Source organism: Lissotriton vulgaris, chromosome 5, assembly GCF_964263255.1.
Source record: "Lissotriton vulgaris chromosome 5, aLisVul1.2, whole genome shotgun sequence".
NCBI classification, from domain to species: domain Eukaryota; kingdom Metazoa; phylum Chordata; class Amphibia; order Caudata; family Salamandridae; genus Lissotriton; species Lissotriton vulgaris.
Window position 1 is genome coordinate 102,303,147 of NC_141693.1, and position 23,666 is coordinate 102,326,812.

Consider the following 23,666-nt stretch of genomic DNA (forward strand, 5'->3'; position numbering starts at 1 on the left):
AAAAGACTGCCCTAAACGCCTGATAAAGCCCACAACCTAGTAAAACATATCCAACAAAATATCTATCTATGTATATATAAAACGAATGTATGTCTGTCTGTTTGTCCTTTATGCATTACTACACCATTCACCCGATCAGCATAAAACTTTGGTAAGTTGTTGAGTACACTCCCGCGAAGGTTTCTGGCAAAAAAATAAATAATAATAATTTAAAAAAAAAGACATTTGTTAAAAGTTGTTGAGTACACTCCCGCGAAGGTTTCTGGCAAAAAAATAAATAAAATACATTTTTGTTAAATATCGGCCCCCCAGGGCCCTCATAATCTTTCCAATACTGTACGTTTACAGTTTCCGGTGCAACTCGCTTTTGCAATGACCATCAACAAAGCACAAGGACACTCGCTGCAAGTGTGTGGACTAGGGGCCAGATGTAGGAGCCCTAACACCGGTCGGTAACGAACGAATTCGGCCGTTACCGACCGGTATGAGGGTTTCCAGATGTAGGGGGCCTATATTTTACCGATTCTGTAAATTTACCGAATCGGTAAAATTACAGAATCGGTAAAATACCGATTCGGTATATTTACCGATTCGGTAAATCCACATGTAGGTGGCACTCCTAAGAGTGCCACAGGCCCTTAAGAATCTGTATTTTACCACCCAATCCTATTGGGTGGTAAAATATCGAATTCAGGTGTGCATGCACATCTGTGCATGCACACCTGTGCAATGTGACACACAGACATGCCCTTAGGGCATGTCTGTGTGCCACATTGCACACAAGTCCGGAATTGGGGTGCTAGAGGGTGTCAAAGTGACACCCCCTGCACCATTGCAGGATTCGGTATTTACCGATTCGGTAAATACCAAATTGGTATTGCCCATTGATTCCTATGGCCCATAGGAATCAATGGGTTATACCGATTCGGTATTTACCGAATCGGTATATACCGATTCGGTATTTACCGAATCGGTAAATACCGAATCCTACCGATTCGGTAATTCTTAAAATCTAATTACCTACATCTCCCCCTTCATATTTACCGACTCTTAAATACCGAATCGGTAAAATTACGTATTTAAGAGTCGGCAAATATGAATTACCTACATCTGGCCCTAGATTTGGAGAATCCGTGCTTCTCACATGGACAACTGTGGCCAGCTCACACGTCGGAAAACCTTCGGATTTATTCGTGTACGCACCAGACGGAAAACCAAAAATACTGTGTATCCACAAGCACTCGATTAAATAAACAAAATTAAAACAACACTTTAAAATGTTTTCCATATTAAAATTAATAAGTTTCAATAAAAATGACACAATGTAAATTGAATGTTATCATAACAAGTTTCCTTAAATTTCCTTTCTTTTGAGATTGCAGCAATGCGCGACGGGTAAGCTAGTAATGTTATTAAAACAATAATTGAACATATATTTATCTATAAATTATACCACAAACACACCCAAAATATACATTATTATGTAGTACTGTTCTATATTTTTAACATCATTAATACTCCAAACAATATAAAATGATATACTCACATTTGATATTGTATCATATTTTGATCATATGTTGGTACTGATGGCATTTTGACCACAGTAATATGGTCACCTGATATTTCGGAACCTATATCCAAGTACCATACCCAAATTGTGCCTGAGATCTCCCATTGGTTGATAGGTAGATAGAGAAGCAACATGGTATATTCCGTGTGAACTGTGGATTGTACCTGCCAGTTTTACTACACATTCCAAGAAAGCTCGCAACCGCTCCAGTGCTGCACAGACAGACACAGTTCACCATGGTAAATTAGCGGCATCCATGCACTCACTTTTTTGGCTTGCAAGATTCTAAGCAGCTACTATGTTTGACTAAGGCAACTTTAAATACATATATCTATAGTCAGGTATCTTTCAAAAATATTTAGCGATCACAGGCAAACAAAATTATTTGGGGGTTAGCATCACTTAAGCGCCGTTAGCCTCATCAGGGGTGCTCCCTACACAATCTTCACTGATTGCCAGCCAGATTTGCGCTTTAGAAGTTCATAAAGATTCTTATATAAAAATATGGCAATAGAGAACGTTTCTTTTCTGCTGCACTTTATCGCTTATTAACGTTGAGATTGTTTATTGATTGCTTATGCCGAAACCAATCATTCCCATTTTGTAATTCCCCAGTTTATCTTTTTTTACAGAAATAAGGACGCTCTTTGACGTGGATTCACCACAAATTCGGAGCTATTTCCCTGAAAGTTGGATGTGGAAAATCCAAAAAATCTCAGATAGGTACTGCACAATGTTATATAAGGTCTAATGCAATTATTGTAGTGTACATTTCCTACAATATTATTTTAATGTAATAGTCAGTATAGAAGTAGGTAAGCCTATAGGTTCGTAGTGAAGAGGTCACATGCATCAGTCAATTTATGTCATACCCAGGGCTGCATGTCAGGGAGTGTTATGATGTCATAGTCATGGTTGGAATTGGCACGCGTTTATGATGTCATACTCAGAGGTACACCTTATGATGTGATAGAGCTGAGAGTGAGTAGGATGAACAGGATCCTATTCAGGGGCACATATGCAGGTTATTTATGATGTCATAGTCAGGGGTGCACTTTGGTAAGATGCTTATGGGAAAGTTTATTTTACCACATAAGGACACCGGTACACAGGTGGGTAGAGTCTCTGGTGTCATAATCAGGAGTGCTAGTGGGCAGGGCCTTCAGTGTCAGGGTTACAAACACCTGTGTTCCAGTTGAATGGTGCGGTGCTGCCTGCTTTGGCTTTAATTCTTTTCATGTCGAAGCGCAATGTTTTCAACTAACAATATATCTATATCTATATCTATATATATCTATATATATATATAGATATATACACATATATATATGCGCTTTCTCATGTGACCCTTCAACTTTTTGACCACCATGCCAAAAACCAAAAGGATGGCATGTACAATATATACATATATATATATATATATATATATATATATATATATATATATATATATATATATATATATATATATATTCATAGAAAAAACCATAGGTTATAGTGGATATATAGTTAGGAATTTGCATTTACAAAACCTTGAAAATTCAATGAAAAAACCATTGGTTTTAGGCCATATATAGTTAGGAATTAGCATTTACAAAACCTTATTTTACTCGCATAAAACCATTGAAATTCCATATATAGTTAGAAGTGCTAACTATATATCGTGCACCCGCAATCCACTGCTGATGATGTCACATATTACAACATTCATGACATGGTCAGTGACATCACTGATGACATCACTGATGACAACATCCAGTGATTGTATGTGTCTGTAAAGTTTAAATATGTTTTACATATTGAAGAATGAGTGGATGTATAAGTGTCTGGATGAAGAATTTAGTAGGTGCATGACTGAGTGTATGAGAGAGTGATTAAATGTGTCTCACTGAGTGCATGGGTTAGTGACTAAACTGTCTTAATTTGTGCATCATTATGTTTGTTGTTGTGTAAGCTGCTGCATGTGTTGATCAGTAGCTATAAGAGTGGCCATATGGGTTATTGATTGGTTGCCCAAGTATTTGAATGGGAGGCTGAGTGTGTGTGTGGGTGGCTGGGAGGTGCGTGACTCTGTGCATAGATGTGTAAGCAGTTGATTCACTAGGAGTATGAGTTCAAGAGTGCATGTGCAAACAGCTATATGGGCGGTTGACTGTGCATGGGTCTGTTGGTGAGTGAATGGATTTCTCATTGCTACATGTGCAAGTAAGTACGTATGTAAAACACAATACATGTGAGAGTTGAGATATATAAATAACTGAACATAAGAGCCAGTGAATGTGTGAGTGGCTGTATCGATCACTGTGAGCTTGTATCAGGGATTATATAAGAGAGTAAATATGTGTTATTATATGTTTGAATAAGTAAGATGTGTATAACTGTATAGTTGAGGAAATGGAGGTGTGATTGATTCTTTGCATGACTGACTAGGTGTGTGAGTAACTCCATGGATGAGTGACAGTCTGTGAGTGTCTGTTTATACTGAGTGTATGTAAGGTTATATTAGAGTCTGAAGAGGTTCATTGTATTATCACATGAGTGATGTGATCAGTGATGACAAATGAGATGTCATCAGTGATGTCATTTGAGTTGTCATCAGTGATGTCATCAGTGATGTCATTTGAGATGTCATCAGTGATGTCATTTGAGTTGTCATCAGTGATGTCATCAGTGATGTCATTTGAGATGTCATCAGTGATGTCATCAGTGATGTCACTGACCATGTCATGAATGTTGTAATATGTGACATCATCAGCAGTGGATTGCGGGTGCGCGATATATAGTTAGCGCTTCTAACTATATATGGAATTTCAATTTATGCGAGTAAAATAAGGTTTTGTAAATGCTAATTCCTAACTATATATGGCCTAAAACCAATGGTTTTTTCATTGAATTTTCAAGGTTTTGTAAATGCAAATTCCTAACTATATATCCACTATAACCTATGGTTTTTTCTATGAATTTCATTGGTTTTTTAATAGCAAATATGAAAAGCTTTAAAATGTCAAGTACGTGATAGATAAAAACATTTTCGTATTTATGCACGCTGATGTGCTTTGAACGCTGCACCCCCCCCCCTCCCCTCTTTTGTCTTAGTAGTACTCTCTCTTTGCAGATACTGAAGGGTAGTTAACGCAGGCCTTTACCCCCGTTGTAATCCGTCGTGCCTCCTTGTCTCTCCATTTGATTGATTGTTGTCCAAGCATTTACTGTTTTAGAATTGGTTCTCTTTGAATCATTCTCTATTTACAAACAAGCACAAAGTCGCAATACTCTGTTTAGTCTTTGCAGATAGTGAAAAATCGTGTAAAAAAATAAAAGTAATCGAGCAAAATCAGTAGGCCACTAATTGGATCTCTTTTTGACCTCGCTAAAATAGAAATATTAGGAACAACCCTTCATGAGAAATACGAAAATAGTGAGATGAACTGAGCTCCACACCATGAGGGCTGCAAGACAGCTCGGCTCCATCACCCACCCCGCACAAAATAACGACAAACCCTATGCAAATATTAAAAATATAGACAACACACCAGCAAAGAAACAGGGTAAAACATTTTATTAAAAAACTATTTACATAACGTTGGTTTATAAGATGATGTCAGTAGTGGACCGATGTGTGAATAGATCGAAAGCAGCACAAGGCTCCAAGATCCGGATGGCAAGCTCCTGGATGTTGGGTGCCATAGTTTAGAGTTCTGAATTTGAGCCTTTTTCAATGTCTGTGCTTTGTTGAATCAAATTTGCGGCTTGACACAAAGCTAACTCAAGCATTGCTACTGATGCTATGCAGACCAAAACTGGTTTTCAGTTTGTACATTTTTCTAGATTTTTAATCCAAGTTTGGTTGACTTTGTAGAACGATGGCTTCAAATTTTCAACATACGGTGTGGTGGCGCTGACTGGGAGGGGGCGCTTCGCTCCTGCCCCCTCCCCAAGTAAGATTTTCATACGTGAAAGTACGTTAATGGTTTTGGTCCCTGAGATGCTTCGATGTCACTGCCATTCTCAAATAGCATAAGTTCTGGATGTTGGGTGCCATAGTTAAGAGTTCTGAGCAGCGCTTGTAACACTGTCTGAAGCTTATTTCCACCTACTGCAGCTTCACTATTCTCAAAGTAAGTGAGTGTCGTTTGTGGACCTGACTGCATTAGAAAACAATGTGATATGTTACCTTCCTAAACAGCTTGACGAAGGCCTCTGAGGGGCGGTGTGATGGCCATGGACTCGGAGAAGACGCTTGGCTCCGACACCCTCCCCAAGTCTTATAGCACTGGTGTAGCCTGAGATCGCCCCCGACATAGGCGGCCGGCTCCCGGGATCCGGCGGAACTTTTTGCCTTTTGATGACTCTTCAATTCTGAACCTTGTCCCATCCAGCTGAGTTGCGCCCACTCTTGCGGCTACAGCGTCTTGCCCACCATCCAGCTGAATTGCGCCCACTCTTGCGGTGCAGCGATAGGCGACTGCCACAGGACTCTCAAAATGGCGGCCGGCTCTTCGGTTTTGGGCCTGGTCCACTAAAATGGCCCTGGGACACCTTTGAACTCGGACGCTTCCCTGATAGGGCTTGGGTCCCATTCTCGAAAAGCCTCTCCTCAGCCGTGAAGATTCTACAAAAGTCTTGGGGGCCTCCGACTCCCGCAGGCTTCTGGTGGGGAGCGGCTGCCATGATTGCTCGTGGAATGGCCACGACGGAGCTACGAGATGGTAGTGGTCTCATGCTGACGCCAGCTTTAGTCTGAAACATCCAGAAACACTGTAGACTACCAATTCGATCAGTTCCGGTAGCGCCCCAACATGACCCGGAAGAGAAGAACTTGCCCTCCCCTCTTTGACTGATGGTTCTTGTTGCCTGTCCCCTCTGTTGTCATTTAACAGAACTTTTTGGACTGCTGAAAGGAGTTGTGTTCCGAACGCTGGTTGGTGGAGACATTTTGACTATATTCTTGACCTACGTTGTCGCGTAATGCGTTATATGACACGCCGCGTTACCGCACCCGGAAGTGATCCGCGGCGCGGCGCGCAGCGCGCAACGTAAGCATAACAGGACATGTGACTTGTTAATAAAACTTTTCATTGGTTCATTTTACTTTTGTTAATTTAATGATGAAAAGCTTGGTCATATGACCTAAAAATTACGCTTTTTATTGTTTTCGAACAATATTTTTTTTTCAAACATATGTTATAATATTCCAGGCTAATGTACTTTCCCGGAAAATTTACAACTGTCTTGTAAGTAAAATATATTCCTTTTTCGAGAAAAAGGGCGTTTCTTCCTTCCATAACGGAGCCGTTGAGTAAAAGAGATTCGGCCTGCTATCTTAGTCGCCGATACGCCTGATTATCAGATTCTTATCGATCACTTTATATTGCAGACATGAAAAACACAACTGCTATTAAGCATTTATCTTTACTGTGTTCCTACATATTATACCTTTTATCCGTCATGTAATTGGATTGCTTTATTTCACTTGCCTTTACTGATTCGAAAACAGTGACTAAAAGTAAAAACTTTACCAATGTAAATACTACTACCGTGTTTTGTTTTAAAAACCTTTATTGTGAAAATGTCAGTATACAAATACGGGCCTATAACCACGTGGGCCGGCCACGGAGCAAACTGAAATCGTATATGATGAGGAGACATTTACACTGTAGAAGAACGTAACGAGCGGGCCATTAGGTTGCAAGAACAAAGGTGTCTAACAGTTGCGGAATCGGTGGACGTACATTTTGTAATTAAAATACGACACAGCCACTTACAATAACATTTTCTAGATATACATTTGCGGGCAAGGAGTTACGAGTCCCATTTATACCGGCGCCATTTTGGGCGAGGCCGGGCAGGTCCAAGATATAGTCAAAATGTCTCCACCAACCATCGGCCAGACCAGAACCCCTTTCGGCCCTTTATGCTACAAGATGGTGTCTTCCATTCAGAAAATATTGTTGGCAGCATTTTGAAAGGAAACAGAAACAGCCGTTCTCCTAGTGAGTTTCACATTGTTACATTTAGGAAGAATGTTGAAGAGTAGTATGTGGAAAATCTGAAGCCATTTTTCTACAAACTCTCAATCAGACTTGGATGGAAAAAAAAAACCTGAAGAATGTACAAACTGAAAACCAATTTTTGTCTGTATAGCATCAACAGTAACGCTTGAGTCAGCTTTGTGTCAAGCCGCCATTTTCATTCAATCAATAGCGTCCCGCTGCACACATTCAGGGACCTGGTCGTGTCTTCAGATGAAACGGATTGTAGGAAAAGAAGCAGAAAGGAAAAGGAAAAAAGTTCCGCCGCACCTCGGGAGCCGGCCGCCTATGTCATGTGCCACCTTTGGCCACACCAGGGCAATAGTGAAGCTGCAGCAGGTGCAAATAAGCTTCAGACAGTCTTACAAGCACTGCTCAGAACTCTCAACTGAGGCACTCAACATCCAGGACTTGCCATTCGGATCTTGGCGCCTTGTGCTGGTTCCGACCTATTCACACATCAGTCCACTACTGACATCACCTCATAAGCCAACGGGGCACCCCACGCCGACTTTCGGCGCAGCATTGTAGGATGGCCACACCAGTGCGGCCACTTGCTGGACACCACCTCGGTGCCATCCGGATCTCGGCGCGTTCGAGTCACTGTGCCGGAAGAGTGACCGGAACTCAGCTGAACACGCCGTCTTTCGGCGCAGCATTGTAGGATGGCCACACCAGTACGGCAATTTGCTGGACACCACCTCGGTGCCATCCGGATCTCGGCGCGTTCGAGTCACTGTACCGCAAGAGTGACCGCAACTCAGCTGGACACGCCATCTTTTGGCGCAGCATTGTAGGATGGCCACACCAGTGCGGCAATTTGCTGGACACCACCTCGGTGCCATCCGGATCTCGGCGCGTTCGAGTCACTGTACCGCAACAGTGACCGCAACTCAGCTGGACACGCCGTCTTTCGGCGCAGCATTGTAGGATGGCCACACCAGTGCGGCAATTTGCTGGACACCACCTCGGTGCCATCCGAATCTCGGCGCGTTCGAGTCACTGTACCGCAACAGTGACCGCAACTCAGCTGGACACGCCGTCTTTCGGCGCAGCATTGTAGGATGGCCACACCAGTGCGGCAATTTGCTGAACACCACCTCGGTGCCATCCGGATCTCAGCGCGTTGTGCTGCCTTCGGCCTATTCGCACATCGGTCCGCTACTGACGCCGCCTCACGTGCCAACGGATTTTCTACGCTTTTTGTAGCCCTATGCCGCATAACAGGTCATGTGACTTGTTTATAAAACTTTTCATTGGTTCATTTTACTTTTGGTTTCCTAAAGATGGAAGGCTTGGTCATATGACCTAAAAATAACACTTTTCATTGGTTTAGAACATTTTTTTTTCCCAAACGATGAAAGCCCCACCTTGTTTCTGGATGTTTCAGACTGAAGCTGGCGTCACCATGAGAGCACCACCATCTCGTGGCTCCGTCATGGTCATTCCGCGAGCAATCATGGCAGCCGCTCCCCACCGGAAGCCTGCGGGAGTTGGGGGCCCCCAAGACTTTTGTAGAATCTTCACGGCTGAGGGGACGCTTTTCGAGAATGGAGCCCAAGCCCTAGCAGGCAAGCGTCCGAGTTCCAAGGTGTCCCAGGGCCATTTCAGTGGACCAGGCCCAAAACCGAGGAGCCGTCCGCCATTTTAAGAACAATGTGGCAGCCGCCTATCGCTGCACTGCAAGAGTGGGAGCAACTCAACAACATGGTGAGCGAGACGCTGTAGCCGCAAGAGCGGGCGCAACTCAGCTAGATGGCCGCCACCTGGGGAGGCCCGTTCACGCCGCCTCCCCCACCCCCGGGCCGCCGCACGCCAATTTTCGGAGCAGCATTGTAGGATACCAAAACCAGTGCGGCAGTTTACTGGACATCACCTGGGTGCCTGTCGTACATGTTGTGTCAGCCATGTGACACTGGACACAGTCCCATCAATATCTCAACGCGTTCTGCTGCCTTGGGACTATTCGCACAACAGACCGCTACTGACGAGGCCTCCCCCCGCACCACCCGGGACGCCCCACGCTGTTTTTCTGTGCTGCATTGTAGGATCCCAAAACCAGTGCGGCACCCAGGCGACATCACCTGGGTGCCGTCCAGAACTCTGCACGTTGTGCTGCCTTGGGACTATTCGCACAAAAGACAGCTTCTAACCATTGTTGCTTTTTGTGTTGAAAAATGTTTAAATGTTTTTAGTTTTTGTTCCGTTCGTTATAGTTAATAGTTAATAAAGTTTTATAATCTTACTTTGTTGGAGTGTTATCTATTTTTTTAAAAACGGGTGAATGGGGCCTTGAATCGGGTATTGTCATGTGTGGGCTTTGGAAGTGTGCTGCTGCAGGATCGGACATTTCAAACTCAAATGCACGTTCTTTTTCTTACCTTTCCGAAGCATGGAGCGCAATAGCAGGCAGAGAAAGGGTGATGCACGTGTTGAACACTACCTGACCTGGCAAGTTGCTGGCAGTGCCTCCCCGCCCGCTCCTAAAAGAGGGCACACACACACCGCCGCCCGAGTACTTCACAAATCTTTAAAAGACCATGCGCTTGTTCATGAGGCTTAAATGGTTTATCACCTCTTCTAGAACCCCTGCATCGACCCTCTGACGTTTCCTGGAAAAATTACCATGTAACACAATACCAAGCCCTGTCAGCTGAAACCCCCAAGGAATCGTGGGGCATATTATCAAAGGGGTTTATCTCCGCTTTTTTGGCTTTAAAAGCCATGAAAGCGGAGATAAAATTATCTCCCTATTACCAAGCTGTCGCTAACACCAGTTAGTAACAGCTAAAAGGAGATAGCGACCATCTTGGGCCCCGCTTTGCATGTCAGTGATACTTATCACTAATGACATGCAAAGTGGCGTACCAAGATGTTAGCGACTGGAAACAGTCCCTAACATCGCTATCTTCTATTACCAACTTTTGGAGATATTCGCGCTAAGCGCGAATATCTCCAAAATCTAACACCTGCCCTGAGCAGTTCTTAGCCATGTTATCCAATGGGAGGTGGATAACATGGCTAAGAGCATTTGCTCGATAATACATGAATATCGCTGACTTTTCTGCGATAATAGCAAGGTTTATCTGCGATAAAAATCGCCGATGTGCGGCGATAATTTTTGTCTCTAAACAAGTTAGAGACAAAAATTATTGCTAGTTGTTCGTAATATGCCCCCGGGTTTTTGCTTGCAGAAATCGGGAGGCGGGAGACTAGCACTGAAATCAGTAGTCACACGCCTGAATCGGGAGGGTTGGCATGTCTGAATTCTCTACAGCTGGGGCCATAAACTACATCCGCAGGGGTAGGTGATAGCCTGGGACCAGCCTGGCATCTAAAATGGATGCCGTGCACGACAAAATTGTGGCATTGGAAAAAAGGCAAGATGGCGCAGCCGCTGGAAGAGATGTATCAACATATATGAGCCTCCTCAGCCACCCTCAGGAAACATAGGGGATTAGGATATGTCTCCCGCACCCCCTTATACCTAGTAATTTAATTAACGAAGCACAAAATGGCGAATTCCCGTTTCGCTACCAGTTTGCGGCCCGTGAAGCGCTTCTACCGTGAAAAATCATTTTTTTTTTCTTTTCCCCACGGGACCCTTTAATAACCCCAACAACATTCCTAGTGGGTCAAAAGGGGGATACCTTGCCCCCTTTCATTAAATTCCCCCTTAGTTTTTCACCTCTTCTTCTCTCTCGATCCTACCGAGAGACAAGATGGCGGCCGCTCCGGACTGTCACGCAGCAAAAAAAAAAAAAGCTCACGCACAGCCGCTGGAAGAGATGTATCAACATATATCAGCCTCCTCAGCCACCCTCAGGAAACATAGGGGATTAGGATACGTCTCCCGCACTCCTTATACCTAGTAATTTAATTAACGAAGCACAAAATGGCGAATTCCCGTTTCGCTACCAGTTTGCGGCCCAGTTCGCGGCCCGTGAAGCGCTTCTACCGTGAAAAATCATTTTTTTTTCCTTTTCCCCACGGGACCCTTTAATAACCCCAACAACATTCCTAGGGGGTCAAGAGAGGGATACCTTGCCCCCTTTCATTAAATTCCCCCTTCGTTTTTCACCTCTTCTTCTCTCTCGATCCTACCGAGAGACAAGATGGCGGCCGCTCCGGACTGTTTAGAATGTTGACAGACACCGGAGAGCCAATCAGCTTTCTGCGCGCAAAGTTCCGATAAGCGAAAAGTAAGCGGACCGGATCGCTGCCCGGAGCGCTGTTACAGATATATATCTTGATTTAAACGTTAATTTCTCAAAATCCACTGAAGCACATATATTGAGACCTAGCAAAGGCACATCGGGCTACCAGTCCCTACAATTTTGCCAAGTTTCGTGCAAATCCATTCAGCCGTTCGAGCTAAAAGTGAGGCCAAAGGTCCTATGGAAAAATGAATGGGAAAAACGCGTTTGGGACCCCCCTTTTTTCTCGGCCCCCCCTTGACGAAACCCCACCAAATTTTCAGGGGCTGCTCAGAAACAAAATGTGCCATTTTCCTGGAAATTTCAGCCGATTCCGTCCACAAACGCCAAAGTTATTAGACATAGAATTTTCAGAAATCCCATAGGGAATTAATCCTAACTATATATACCTACTGGCGATAGCCAGTAGGTAATATATATATATATATATATATATATATATATATATATATATATATATATATATATATATATATATATATATATATATATATATATACATATATATATATATATATATCACACCTTCTGGAGTATTGTACATGCCACACACACATATATACATATATATATATATATATATATATATATATATATATATATATATATATATATATATATATATATATATATATATATATATATATATATATATATCTCCATCAAACACTGCCACAAAGTGAAGACGCCACAACACGAAGAGTTTTGCCTTTTAATGAAGGGCTGGAACATCGCAGGTTAACAGTCTCTCTTGCATTGAAAGGTCGGCAGACACGCAGGAACAGCTGGTTAATACACCCTTGATCCCGCCCCAGTGGGCGTGTGCACGCACAGCATGCTGGTGCTTGAAGTTCCTTATTTGTTGTTTCCACAGTGGGTGCCTTAGTTTTCCCCAAAGTCATGCCCATTTTTACCCAAGTGGGTTGAAAGGTAGCTGCCAACTCCCGCCATGTCATTTTTCAAAGTCCATTCACATGGCACTCTCTGTCCCGGGCATGACAAGGGTGTATTAACCAGCTGTTCCTGCGTGTCTTCCGACCTTTTTCCTTTGCCGAGCAGCCCGTGACCAAGAGCAGTGTATGCTTGAAACGCGTTGGGCCATCAATATTCAATGCAAGAGAGACTGTTAACCTGCGATGTTCCAGCCCTTCATTAAAAGGCAAAACTCTTCGTGTTGTGGCGTCTTCACTTTGTGGCAGTGTTTGATGGATTTTTAGCGGCCGGTCAGGTCGCGAAGACGCCCTGCTGTTATCAGACAGTCCCAGAGTTTACATTTACGAACTCACCGGGACGGAGAGTGCCATGTGAAAGGACTTTGAAAAATGACATGGCGGGAGTTGGCAGCTACCTTTCAACCCACTTGGGTAAAAATGGGCATGACTTTGGGGAAAACGAAGGCACCCACTGTGGAAACAACAAATAAGGAACTTCAAGCACCAGCATGCTGTGCGTGCACACGCCCACTGGGGCGGGATCAAGGGTGTATTAACCAGCTGTTCCTGCGTGTCTGCCGACCTTTTTCCTTTGCCGAGCAGCCCGTGACCAAGAGCAGTGTATGCTTGAAACGCGTTGGGCCATCAATATTCAATGCAAGAGAGACTGTTAACCTGCGATGTTCCAGCCCTTCATTAAAAGGCAAAACTCTTCGTGTTGTGGCGTCTTCACTTTGTGGCAGTGTTTGATGGATTTTTAGCGGCCGGTCAGGTCGCGAAGACGCCCTGCTGCTATCAGACAGTCCCAGAGTTTACATTTACGAACTCACCGGGACGGAGAGTGCCATGTGAAAGGACTTTGAAAAATGACATGGCGGGAGTTGGCAGCTACCTTTCAACCCACTTGGGTAAAAATGGGCATGACTTTGGGGAAAACGAAGGCACCCACTGTGGAAACAACAAATAAGGAACTTCAAGCACCAGCATGCTGTGCGTGCACACGCCCACTGGGGCGGGATCAAGGGTGTATTAACCAGCTGTTCCTGCGTGTCTGCCGACCTTTTTCCTTTGCCGAGCAGCCCGTGACCAAGAGCAGTGTATGCTTGAAACGCGTTGGGCCATCAATATTCAATGCAAGAGAGACTGTTAACCTGCGATGTTCCAGCCCTTCATTAAAAGGCAAAACTCTTCGTGTCGTGGCGTCTTCACTTTGTGGCAGTGTTTGATGGATTTTTAGCGGCCGGTCAGGTCGCGAAGACGCCCTGCTGCTATCAGACAGTCCCAGAGTTTACATTTACGAACTCACCGGGACGGAGAGTGCCATGTGAAAGGACTTTGAAAAATGACATGGCGGGAGTTGGCAGCTACCTTTCAACCCACTTGGGTAAAAATGGGCATGACTTTGGGGAAAACGACGGCACCCACTGTGGAAACAACAAATAAGGAACTTCAAGCACCAGCATGCTGTGCGTGCACACGCCCACTGGGGCCGGATCAAGGGTGTATTAACCAGCTGTTCCTGCGTGTCTGCCGACCTTTTTCCTTTGCCGAGCAGCCCGTGACCAAGAGCAGTGTATGCTTGAAACGCGTTGGGCCATCAATATTCAATGCAAGAGAGACTGTTAACCTGTGATGTTCCAGCCCTTCATTAAAAGGCAAAACTCTTCGTGTTGTGGCGTCTTCACTTTGTGGCAGTGTTTGATGGATTTTTAGCGGCCGGTCAGGTCGCGAAGACGCCCTGCTGCTATCAGACAGTCCCAGAGTTTACATTTACGAACTCACCGGGACGGAGAGTGCCATGTGAAAGGACTTTGAAAAATGACATGGCGGGAGTTGGCAGCTACCTTTCAACCCACTTGGGTAAAAATGGGCATGACTTTGGGGAAAACGAAGGCACCCACTGTGGAAACAACAAATAAGGAACTTCAAGCACCAGCATGCTGTGCGTGCACACGCCCACTGGGGCGGGATCAAGGGTGTATTAACCAGCTGTTCCTGCGTGTCTGCCGACCTTTTTCCTTTGCCGAGCAGCCCGTGACCAAGAGCAGTGTATGCTTGAAACGCGTTGGGCCATCAATATTCAATGCAAGAGAGACTGTTAACCTGCGATGTTCCAGCCCTTCATTAAAAGGCAAAACTCTTCGTGTTGTGGCGTCTTCACTTTGTGGCAGTGTTTGATGGATTTTTAGCGGCCGGTCAGGTCGCGAAGACGCCCTGCTGCTATCAGACAGTCCCAGAGTTTACACTTACGAACTCACCGGGACGGAGAGTGCCATGTGAAAGGACTTTGAAAAATGACATGGCAGGAGTTGGCAGCTACCTTTCAACCCACTTGGGTAAAAATGGGCATGACTTTGGGGAAAACGAAGGCACCCACTGTGGAAACAACAAATAAGGAACTTCAAGCACCAGCATGCTGTGCGTGCACACGCCCACTGGGGCGGGATCAAGGGTGTATTAACCAGCTGTTCCTGCGTGTCTGCCGACCTTTTTCCTTTGCCGAGCAGCCCGTGACCAAGAGCAGTGTATGCTTGAAACGCGTTGGGCCATCAATATTCAATGCAAGAGAGACTGTTAACCTGCGATGTTCCAGCCCTTCATTAAAAGGCAAAACTCTTCGTGTTGTGGCGTCTTCACTTTGTGGCAGTGTTTGATGGATTTTTAGCGGCCGGTCAGGTCGCGAAGACGCCCTGCTGCTATCAGACAGTCCCAGAGTTTACATTTACGAACTCACCGGGACGGAGAGTGCCATGTGAAAGGACTTTGAAAAATGACATGGCGGGAGTTGGCAGCTACCTTTCAACCCACTTGGGTAAAAATGGGCATGACTTTGGGGAAAACGAAGGCACCCACTGTGGAAACAACAAATAAGGAACTTCAAGGACCAGCATGCTGTGCGTGCACACGCCCACTGGGGCGGGATCAAGGTTGTATTAACCAGCTGTTCCTGCGTGTCTGCCGACCTTTTTCCTTTGCCGAGCAGCCCGTGACCAAGAGCATTGTATGCTTGAAACGCGTTGGGCCATCAATATTCAATGCAAGAGAGACTGTTAACCTGCGATGTTCCAGCCCTTCATTAAAAGGCAAAACTCTTCGTGTTGTGGCGTCTTCACTTTGTGGCAGTGTTTGATGGATTTTTAGTGGCCGGTCAGGTCGCGAAGACGCACTGCTGCTATCAGACAGTCCCAGAGTTTACATTTACGAACTCACCGGGACGGAGAGTGCCATGTGAAAGGACTTTGAAAAATGACATGGCGGGAGTTGGCAGCTACCTTTCAACCCACTTGGGTAAAAATGGGCATGACTTTGGGGAAAACGAAGGCACCCACTGTGGAAACAACAAATAAGGAACTTCAAGCACCAGCATGCTGTGCGTGCACACGCCCACTGGGGCCGGATCAAGGGTGTATTAACCAGCTGTTCCTGCGTGTCTGCCGACCTTTTTCCTTTGCCGAGCAGCCCGTGACCAAGAGCAGTGTATGCTTGAAACGCGTTGGGCCATCAATATTCAATGCAAGAGAGACTGTTAACCTGCGATGTTCCAGCCCTTCATTAAAAGGCAAAACTCTTCGTGTTGTGGCGTCTTCACTTTGTGGCAGTGTTTGATGGATTTTTAGCGGCCGGTCAGGTCGCGAAGACGCCCTGCTGCTATCAGACAGTCCCAGAGTTTACATTTACGAACTCACCGGGACGGAGAGTGCCATGTGAAAGGACTTTGAAAAATGACATGGCGGGAGTTGGCAGCTACCTTTCAACCCACTTGGGTAAAAATGGGCATGACTTTGGGGAAAACGAAGGCACCCACTGTGGAAACAACAAATAAGGAACTTCAAGCACCAGCATGCTGTGCGTGCACACGCCCACTGGGGCCGGATCAAGGGTGTATTAACCAGCTGTTCCTGCGTGTCTGCCGACCTTTTTCCTTTGCCTAGCAGCCCGTGACCAAGAGCAGTGTATGCTTGAAACGCGTTGGGCCATCAATATTCAATGCAATATATATATTTATATATATATATATATATATATATATTCACTGAAAAAACCACAGGTTTCACACCAGTTATAGTTAGGAATTAGCATTTAAAAAACCTTTGAAATTCACTGAAAAAACCATAGGTTTCACACCAGTTATAGTTAGGAATTAGCATTTAAAAAACCTATTAAATTCACTGACAAAACCAGTTATAGTTAGCTGGAAATTTTACTGATATAAAACCAATGAAATTCCACGTTATAGTTAGTTGGACTCACTATAACTTGCGCGTGCAATGCACTGCTGATGACGTCACATATTACATCTCTCATGACATGGTCAGTGACATCACTCATGACATCACTGATGACACCATCCAGTGAATATGTGTCTTTCTGAAAAATAAATATTAGTGAGTAATGTTTAAATATTTAAATATATATATTATTGTTTCACTTTGTGTATAAGTGGCTACATGTGTTGGTAAGTAGCTACATGCGTATGTATATGGGTTATTAGATGTTTCTCTTAGTATCAGTATGAGTGTCTATATGGTTTGGTGGGGGTATTACTTAGCACATAGATGCATGAGTGACTGACTTGCTGTTTGTATGTGTTTTGAAGACAGCATATGTGCAGGACTGTATGGATGGATGAGTGTGTATATGTGTTTGTTAGTGAGTGAATGACTGTCTCACTAGTGTCTTTATCAGTAACTACATATGTTTTAATCTAGTATATGTGAATATTGATGTATATAAGTGAGTATATGTGAGAGTAAGAGATTGTAAGAGTTCCTGTTTAAATAAGTATGTGTTTCTATAAGTGATTGTTTAAGAGAATAAATATGTGTAATTTTCAATACAAGTAAGGTGGAAGTGTGTGTATAACTCTATATTCAAATAAATGGATGTTCAATAGTTTATTTGCACGTGTGAGTATGTGTGTGAGTAACTTTTGGATGACTGTCGGTGTGTAACAGGATGTATAGGTGTATCACTTCATATGATGAGTGAGTATATGTATGAGTGACTATATAGAACTGTTGGTGAATGACTGGATGTGCATATAGATGGTGGAATTACTGAATTGCTTGTTGTAACTGATATGGGTATCTCCATTTTTTTTTAAATTTCAGTTTCTATTTTTGAATATGTGTTTCAAGGGTTACATTACAGTGAAAGGAGGTCTGTCACTATGTCACAAGGATGGTGTCATCAGTGATGTCATGAGTGATGTCACTGACCATGTCATGAGTGATGTAATATGTGACGTCATCAGCAGTGCATTGCACGCGCAAGTTATAGTGAGTCCAACTAACTATAACGTGGAATTTCATTGGTTTTATATCAGTAAAATTTCCAGCTAACTATAACTGGTTTTGTCAGTGAATTTAATAGGTTTTTTAAATGCTAATTCCTAACTATAACTGGTGTGAAACCTATGGTTTTTTCAGTGAATTTCAAAGGTTTTTTAAATGCTAATTCCTAACTATAACTGGTGTGAAACCTGTGGTTTTTTCAGTGAATTTCAAAGGTTTTTTTAATGCTAATTCCTAACTATATAAAACCTGAAAGCCCACCAGGAATCTCCAGTATGCGCCAGGGGACTGCATTGCAGAGAGGTGTAATGAAGCCACAACCCTTTTTACACCTCTCTGCAACGCAGCCCCCGTGCATGTTTGAAGAGGGGAAACTAATTCCCCTTGCATACTGGGGGCCCCTGGGGGCCAATTAGCCCACCTGGAACCTCCAGTATGCGCCTGGGGCTGCATTGCAGAGGTGTAATGAGACTATGCCCCTTGTTACACCTCTCTGCAACGCAGCCCACTGCCGCGTTTGCAGAGGGGGAACTAATTCCCCTTGCATACTGGGGGTCCCTGGGGTCAACTAGTCCACCAGGAGCCTCCAGTATGCGCGAGGGAGCTGCATTGCAGAGAAGTGTAATGAGGCCACACCCTTGTTACACCTCTCTGCAATGCAGGCCACTGGCGCCTTTGCAGAGGGGTGACTAATTCCCCTTGCATACTGGGGGTCCCTGGATCATATCTGCCCAAACACCGATATTCCGAACGATTGTAAATGACTTTTCTTGAGAAACATTTGGATTTGGATTATCATGTCCTATACTTTGGAATTTTTGAAAGACTGACTTTGAGGATGCTATAAATTACTCAAGTCTGCCCGAATTGTGTGGGTAAAATTGATACCTAGTCACTTTTAATAAGAATATACTTATGTCTCGTCTAACATTTGGAAGAAATATCTAGTTATATGACAACGGGATACCGACATAACTTGAAGGAAATAAGAACGCCCTGAAGAAGTTCTGTTGTACAGAACGAAACGTTTCGGCTGGCTGTGGTACATAAACTTAAGGAAAATAAAAGCATTTGAATATACACCAAGATTCAGCGCTTCAATAAGTACTCTAAGTGATATGATTTGATTGGACTCATTGTGAAAGTGGTGCTGTGCCAAACTTTGGAATATTCTCCACTACTCTCTACTACTTACTCTCTCCCACTCTCTACTACTCACTCTCTACTGCTCTCTACTACTCACTCTACTACTTACTCTCTACTACTCTCTACTACTCAGTCTCTACTACTCACTCTCTACTACTCTCTACTACTCACTCTACTATTCACTCTACTACTCTCTACTACTCACTCTGCTACTCTCTCTACTGCTCTCTACTACTCTCTACTACTCACTCTCTACTCTCTATTACTCACTCTCTACTCTCTACCTCTCTACCTCTCTACCTCTACACCTCTACCTCTCTACCTCTCTCTACACGCACACATATAGACATATATGCATATATATATGTGCATATGCATTTATATATATGTATGTGTATATATAAAAAAAACAACTAAACATTTTTTTTTCTAATCAGCTACTTTTAAAACTGTCATTCTTTTTCCCCATGGTACACTCCCCGGTACGCTTACCGGTGCGCGTACCGGGCGCTCCCCCCGCGAAAATCAAAAATTATTATTTTTTTTTTTTGCCCCGTGGGGCCCTTTTATGGCCCCCACATCAAACCTAGGGGGTCAAGGGGGGTCTACTCTGCCCCCTTATGGTCATTTCCCCCTTTGTTTTGGCCACCTCTTGTGTCTCGATCCTACCGAGACACAAGATGGCGGCCGCTCCGGACTGTTTAGAATGTTTACAGACACCCCAGAGCCAATCAGCTTTCTGCGCGCAAGTCGCGTGACGCGCCCGGTGCGCGTACCGGTGCGCTTACCGGAGCGCTGCTATAGATATATATATTTTTTTGAACCTTAATTACTCAAAATCCACTGGAGCACATATCTTGAGACATAGCAAAGGCACATCGGGCTACCAGTCCCTACAATTTTGCCAAGTTTGGTGGAAATCCATTCAGCCGTTCGGGCTAAAAGTGAAATCGACCGCCCTATGGAAATTAACATGGGGAAAACGCGTTTTGGGACCCCCCTTTTATCTCGGCCCCCGCTTGACGAATCCCCCCCAAACTTTCAGGGAAGGACCGGAACGCCGCGAGGCCATTTTGAGGAAATTTTCAGGCAGATTCGTCAACCGGCGCCAAAGTTATTCCAAATAGAATTTTCAGATTTAACATTGAAAAAAATCCTAACTATAACTACCTACTGGCGACCGCCAGTAGGTAATATATATATATATATATATATATATATATATCTATACTACTATTATAAAGAGAGAACAGAAACCTTTTGGCAAGGTAAACTCGGGAACCACAGCGGCAATCCACACACCCAATACATTGTTGTAATCCTCAGGGTGTGTAGATGGACATAGGCTGCATAAAATAAAAAAAAAGCGTAAATTAAAAAATTAAACTTGAAAAACAAATTAGTCCCCTAAAAGTAGCGCCGGCCGCGACGTAGCGCTGGCCGCGACCTAGCGATGACCACAACGTGCGTGATGATGACAGGCGGGGAGGAGCGGTGACGAGCAGCGAGGAGTGGTGGTGAAGTCTGGAGCGCGGGGAAGAGCGGCGGCTCAGGTAAGGCAAAGGCAGGAGGCGGGAGGCGGTCTGGGCAATGTTGGGGCGGGCGGGGGCCGGGGCGGGAGTGCACCCAAGCCTGAAATGTTGCCCCCAGCCCCCTTCTGCCCCGGGCAACGCTGTCGCAATCCGGAAATGCTGCCCCCAGCCCCCTTCTGCCCCAGGCAACACTGGGGCGGGCTGCTAGTATATATATATATATATATATATATATATATATATATATATATATATATATATATATATACTAGCAGCCCGTCCCGACGTTGTCCGGGAGCAAACAGGCTTCAGGGCCCCCGCCCGCCCCAACGTTGTCTGTGGGTCCCCCGGAGCCTTCCTCCATATATTGCAGTATTACACCTCTATGTTTCCTTTGTACGCTTTTGTAACCTGCACACGTCACTTGCTACCTCTTGTATATGTTGGCTCACAATTCTCACTTTTGTAATGCACTCACTTTTGTAATGCACCGTTTGCTACCTCTTTTGCTTCATTTAATGCTCACCGCTCCTCCCCGCCTGTATTTCACCTAAGCTCACCGCTCCTCCCCGCCTGTATTTCACCTACGCTCACCGCTCCTCCCTGCCTGTATTTCACCTACGCTCACCGCTCCTCCCTGCCTGTATTTCACCTACGCTCACCGCTCCTCCCCGCCTGTATTTCACCTACGCTCACTGCTCCTCCTCGCCTGTATTTCACCTATGCTCACCGCTCCTCCCCGCCTGTATTTCACCTATGCTCACCGCTCCTCCCCGCCTGTATTTCACCTACGCTCACCGCTCCTGGCCGCCTGTAGCTTTTGTATTTCACCTACCTCATCCTCCGCTCACCGCTCCTGCTTTATTCAGTCTTTACAGCACGACTGCATTCTCCCGGTTTCCTCCTAACGTTTCGGCCTCCTGGCCTTGCTCACAGGTGGGAGACATGACGTTCAAGGCCCCATTGTGCTCCTGTGGTGCTTTTAAAGTTTTTAAAGTTTGTAGAGTCACGTGGCTGCATGTAAATATTACAACTCCCAAAGTGCACCACTCATGTTGTTAATATGCAAACAGAAAGTTCTAATTTTAGTAAATATCGACCCTTTAAGTTCATACCTTTGAAGTGGTGCACTGTTGTTGGTGTGGAATAGAACATTTGGTGCAGCCAGGTGAGTATTCCTCGTAGCACATTGCTTTGTTTTTTTTTAAAGTCTGTTTAAAACTCCATTTCACCAGCACGATCAAAGAATTAAATAATCCATTTTTAAATTCCTTCCAAACGCACACAGTTGATTTCACCCTTTGGCATCTCCTAAGTAGGCTGGGTGTGTTCGTGGGTCATGCTCCTCGTAAATTACGACACACAGCATCTCCAGTTACCGGAGCCCCGACCCTTCAGGGCAGCCTCTAAAAAATGAGCATGGAGCAGCCCATTATATTTATAACAACAAACAGAGGCCCAATACAGGTGAAGGTTTGCTTTATTCAGTCTTTACAGCACCACTGCATTCTCCCGGTTTCCTCCTAACGTTTTGGTGCACTCCAGACAGAGATGCGCTGCCTGCATAAGGAAGACACAACCGGTGATCAGAGACACAGCGCCTCCATGGGACAGCGGTGCACTGTGTGAGAGCAGAGACAGATGCAGTGACCATCGCTGGAGACACGGTGTGTGGGGAAGTGTCTGCGTGTGAGGGAGGCTCTGGCTGAGGAACTTGTCACCGCCGGCCTCAGGCCTGAAATGGAAGTGTGAGGAGCCGGAGCCCTGTCCAGAGGGAGGCAGGGGAGCGTGGCCGGCCAGGGCGAGAGGAGAAGGAGGAGGAAGCAGCAGCAGCAGCTCCCTGGCTCCTGATGTCAGCACGCACGTCGCGGCCGGCCGGCGCTACTTCCAAGGGACTACTTTTTTTTTAAAGTAAATATTTTAAATATCTTTTTTTATTTTATATAGCTTATGTCCATCTACAGACCCTGCCAATTACAACGATGTATCAGGTGTTTGGATTGGCGCTGTGGTTCCCGAGTTTACCTTGCCAAAAGGGTTGAGTTCTCTCTTTATAATAGTAGTATAGATATATATATATATACTACCCTGTCCCCTTAGTTTGAGGGGTTGCGTTGTTCTCTTTTTGCTCACTCTGCAATGGGATGATGCCACCCACTGAGTTCTCCATCTGATTTCTAGAGGGTTGTGCTTTTTTATTAGACGAGCGAAGTTTTCCATAGATCCTTGTCATGTCCCTAGGCTACAGGCGCTTTGTGGATACGGCGCTGCGGCATGAACAAATACTCGGGACACGTTATTTAGTGCGTCGCGTGGTCCGGACTAACTTCCCGGCCACGCCCCCTTTATTTTATATGCAAGCGCGTTACGTCACGCGCTCGCGTGTGCGCACCTTCTGGTGCGCGGTTAGCTAGACTGCTGACTTGCGGTCTCGAACCTTACATTCCTTCTAACCTTTATTTAAATCAAAGAAAAACAAACAAAAAATACAACAAAGTCACAGTATTGGAAAACAGGGCCATCCGGCCAGTTACCAGTCCGGCGAGCAGGTGGTCCCAGCTCAGCCCACAGCGAAGTCCGCCAGTTGGGAGGACGGAGCTGGATTTCTCCGCAATCCATATCCTGCAGCTTCTCCTCTGGCGGGGGCTCGGGCGCTCTGGGGAGTGCCTGGAGACCGTGGGGTGCTCAGCCTGGGGGTCCCAGGTGTCAGGGGACTTGCCTCGGCACCCTCGCCCGGTAGATCACACTCACCGCCCTCCTGCCAGCTCGGTTCTTCTGGTTGGCTCGATGTCTCCTCTCCATTCTCTTGTTCCTTGGGGTCAACAGTGTCAGGGTGGGCCTTCTTGAAAAAGGACACGTTGCGTGTGACTGTTTCCGGTCCTCGTTGAGCTGTTACCATTGTACCAGTGCGACGCAGGACAGTCCATGGTCGTGGCTCGAACG

General features: G+C 45.1%; 1 protein-coding gene across 2 annotated transcripts in view; it reads left to right on the top strand.

Moving 5' to 3' along the window:
- Window positions 1–23,666, top strand: part of C5 (complement C5) — a 352,588-nt gene that overhangs the window by 175,757 nt on the left and 153,165 nt on the right. For both annotated transcript variants that reach the window (XM_086920988.1, XM_086920987.1), the window contains one exon: window positions 2,203–2,293. In XM_086920988.1, coding sequence (XP_086777114.1) covers window positions 2,203–2,293 — 91 coding nt within the window. The remainder of the gene's footprint in view (window positions 1–2,202; window positions 2,294–23,666) is intronic.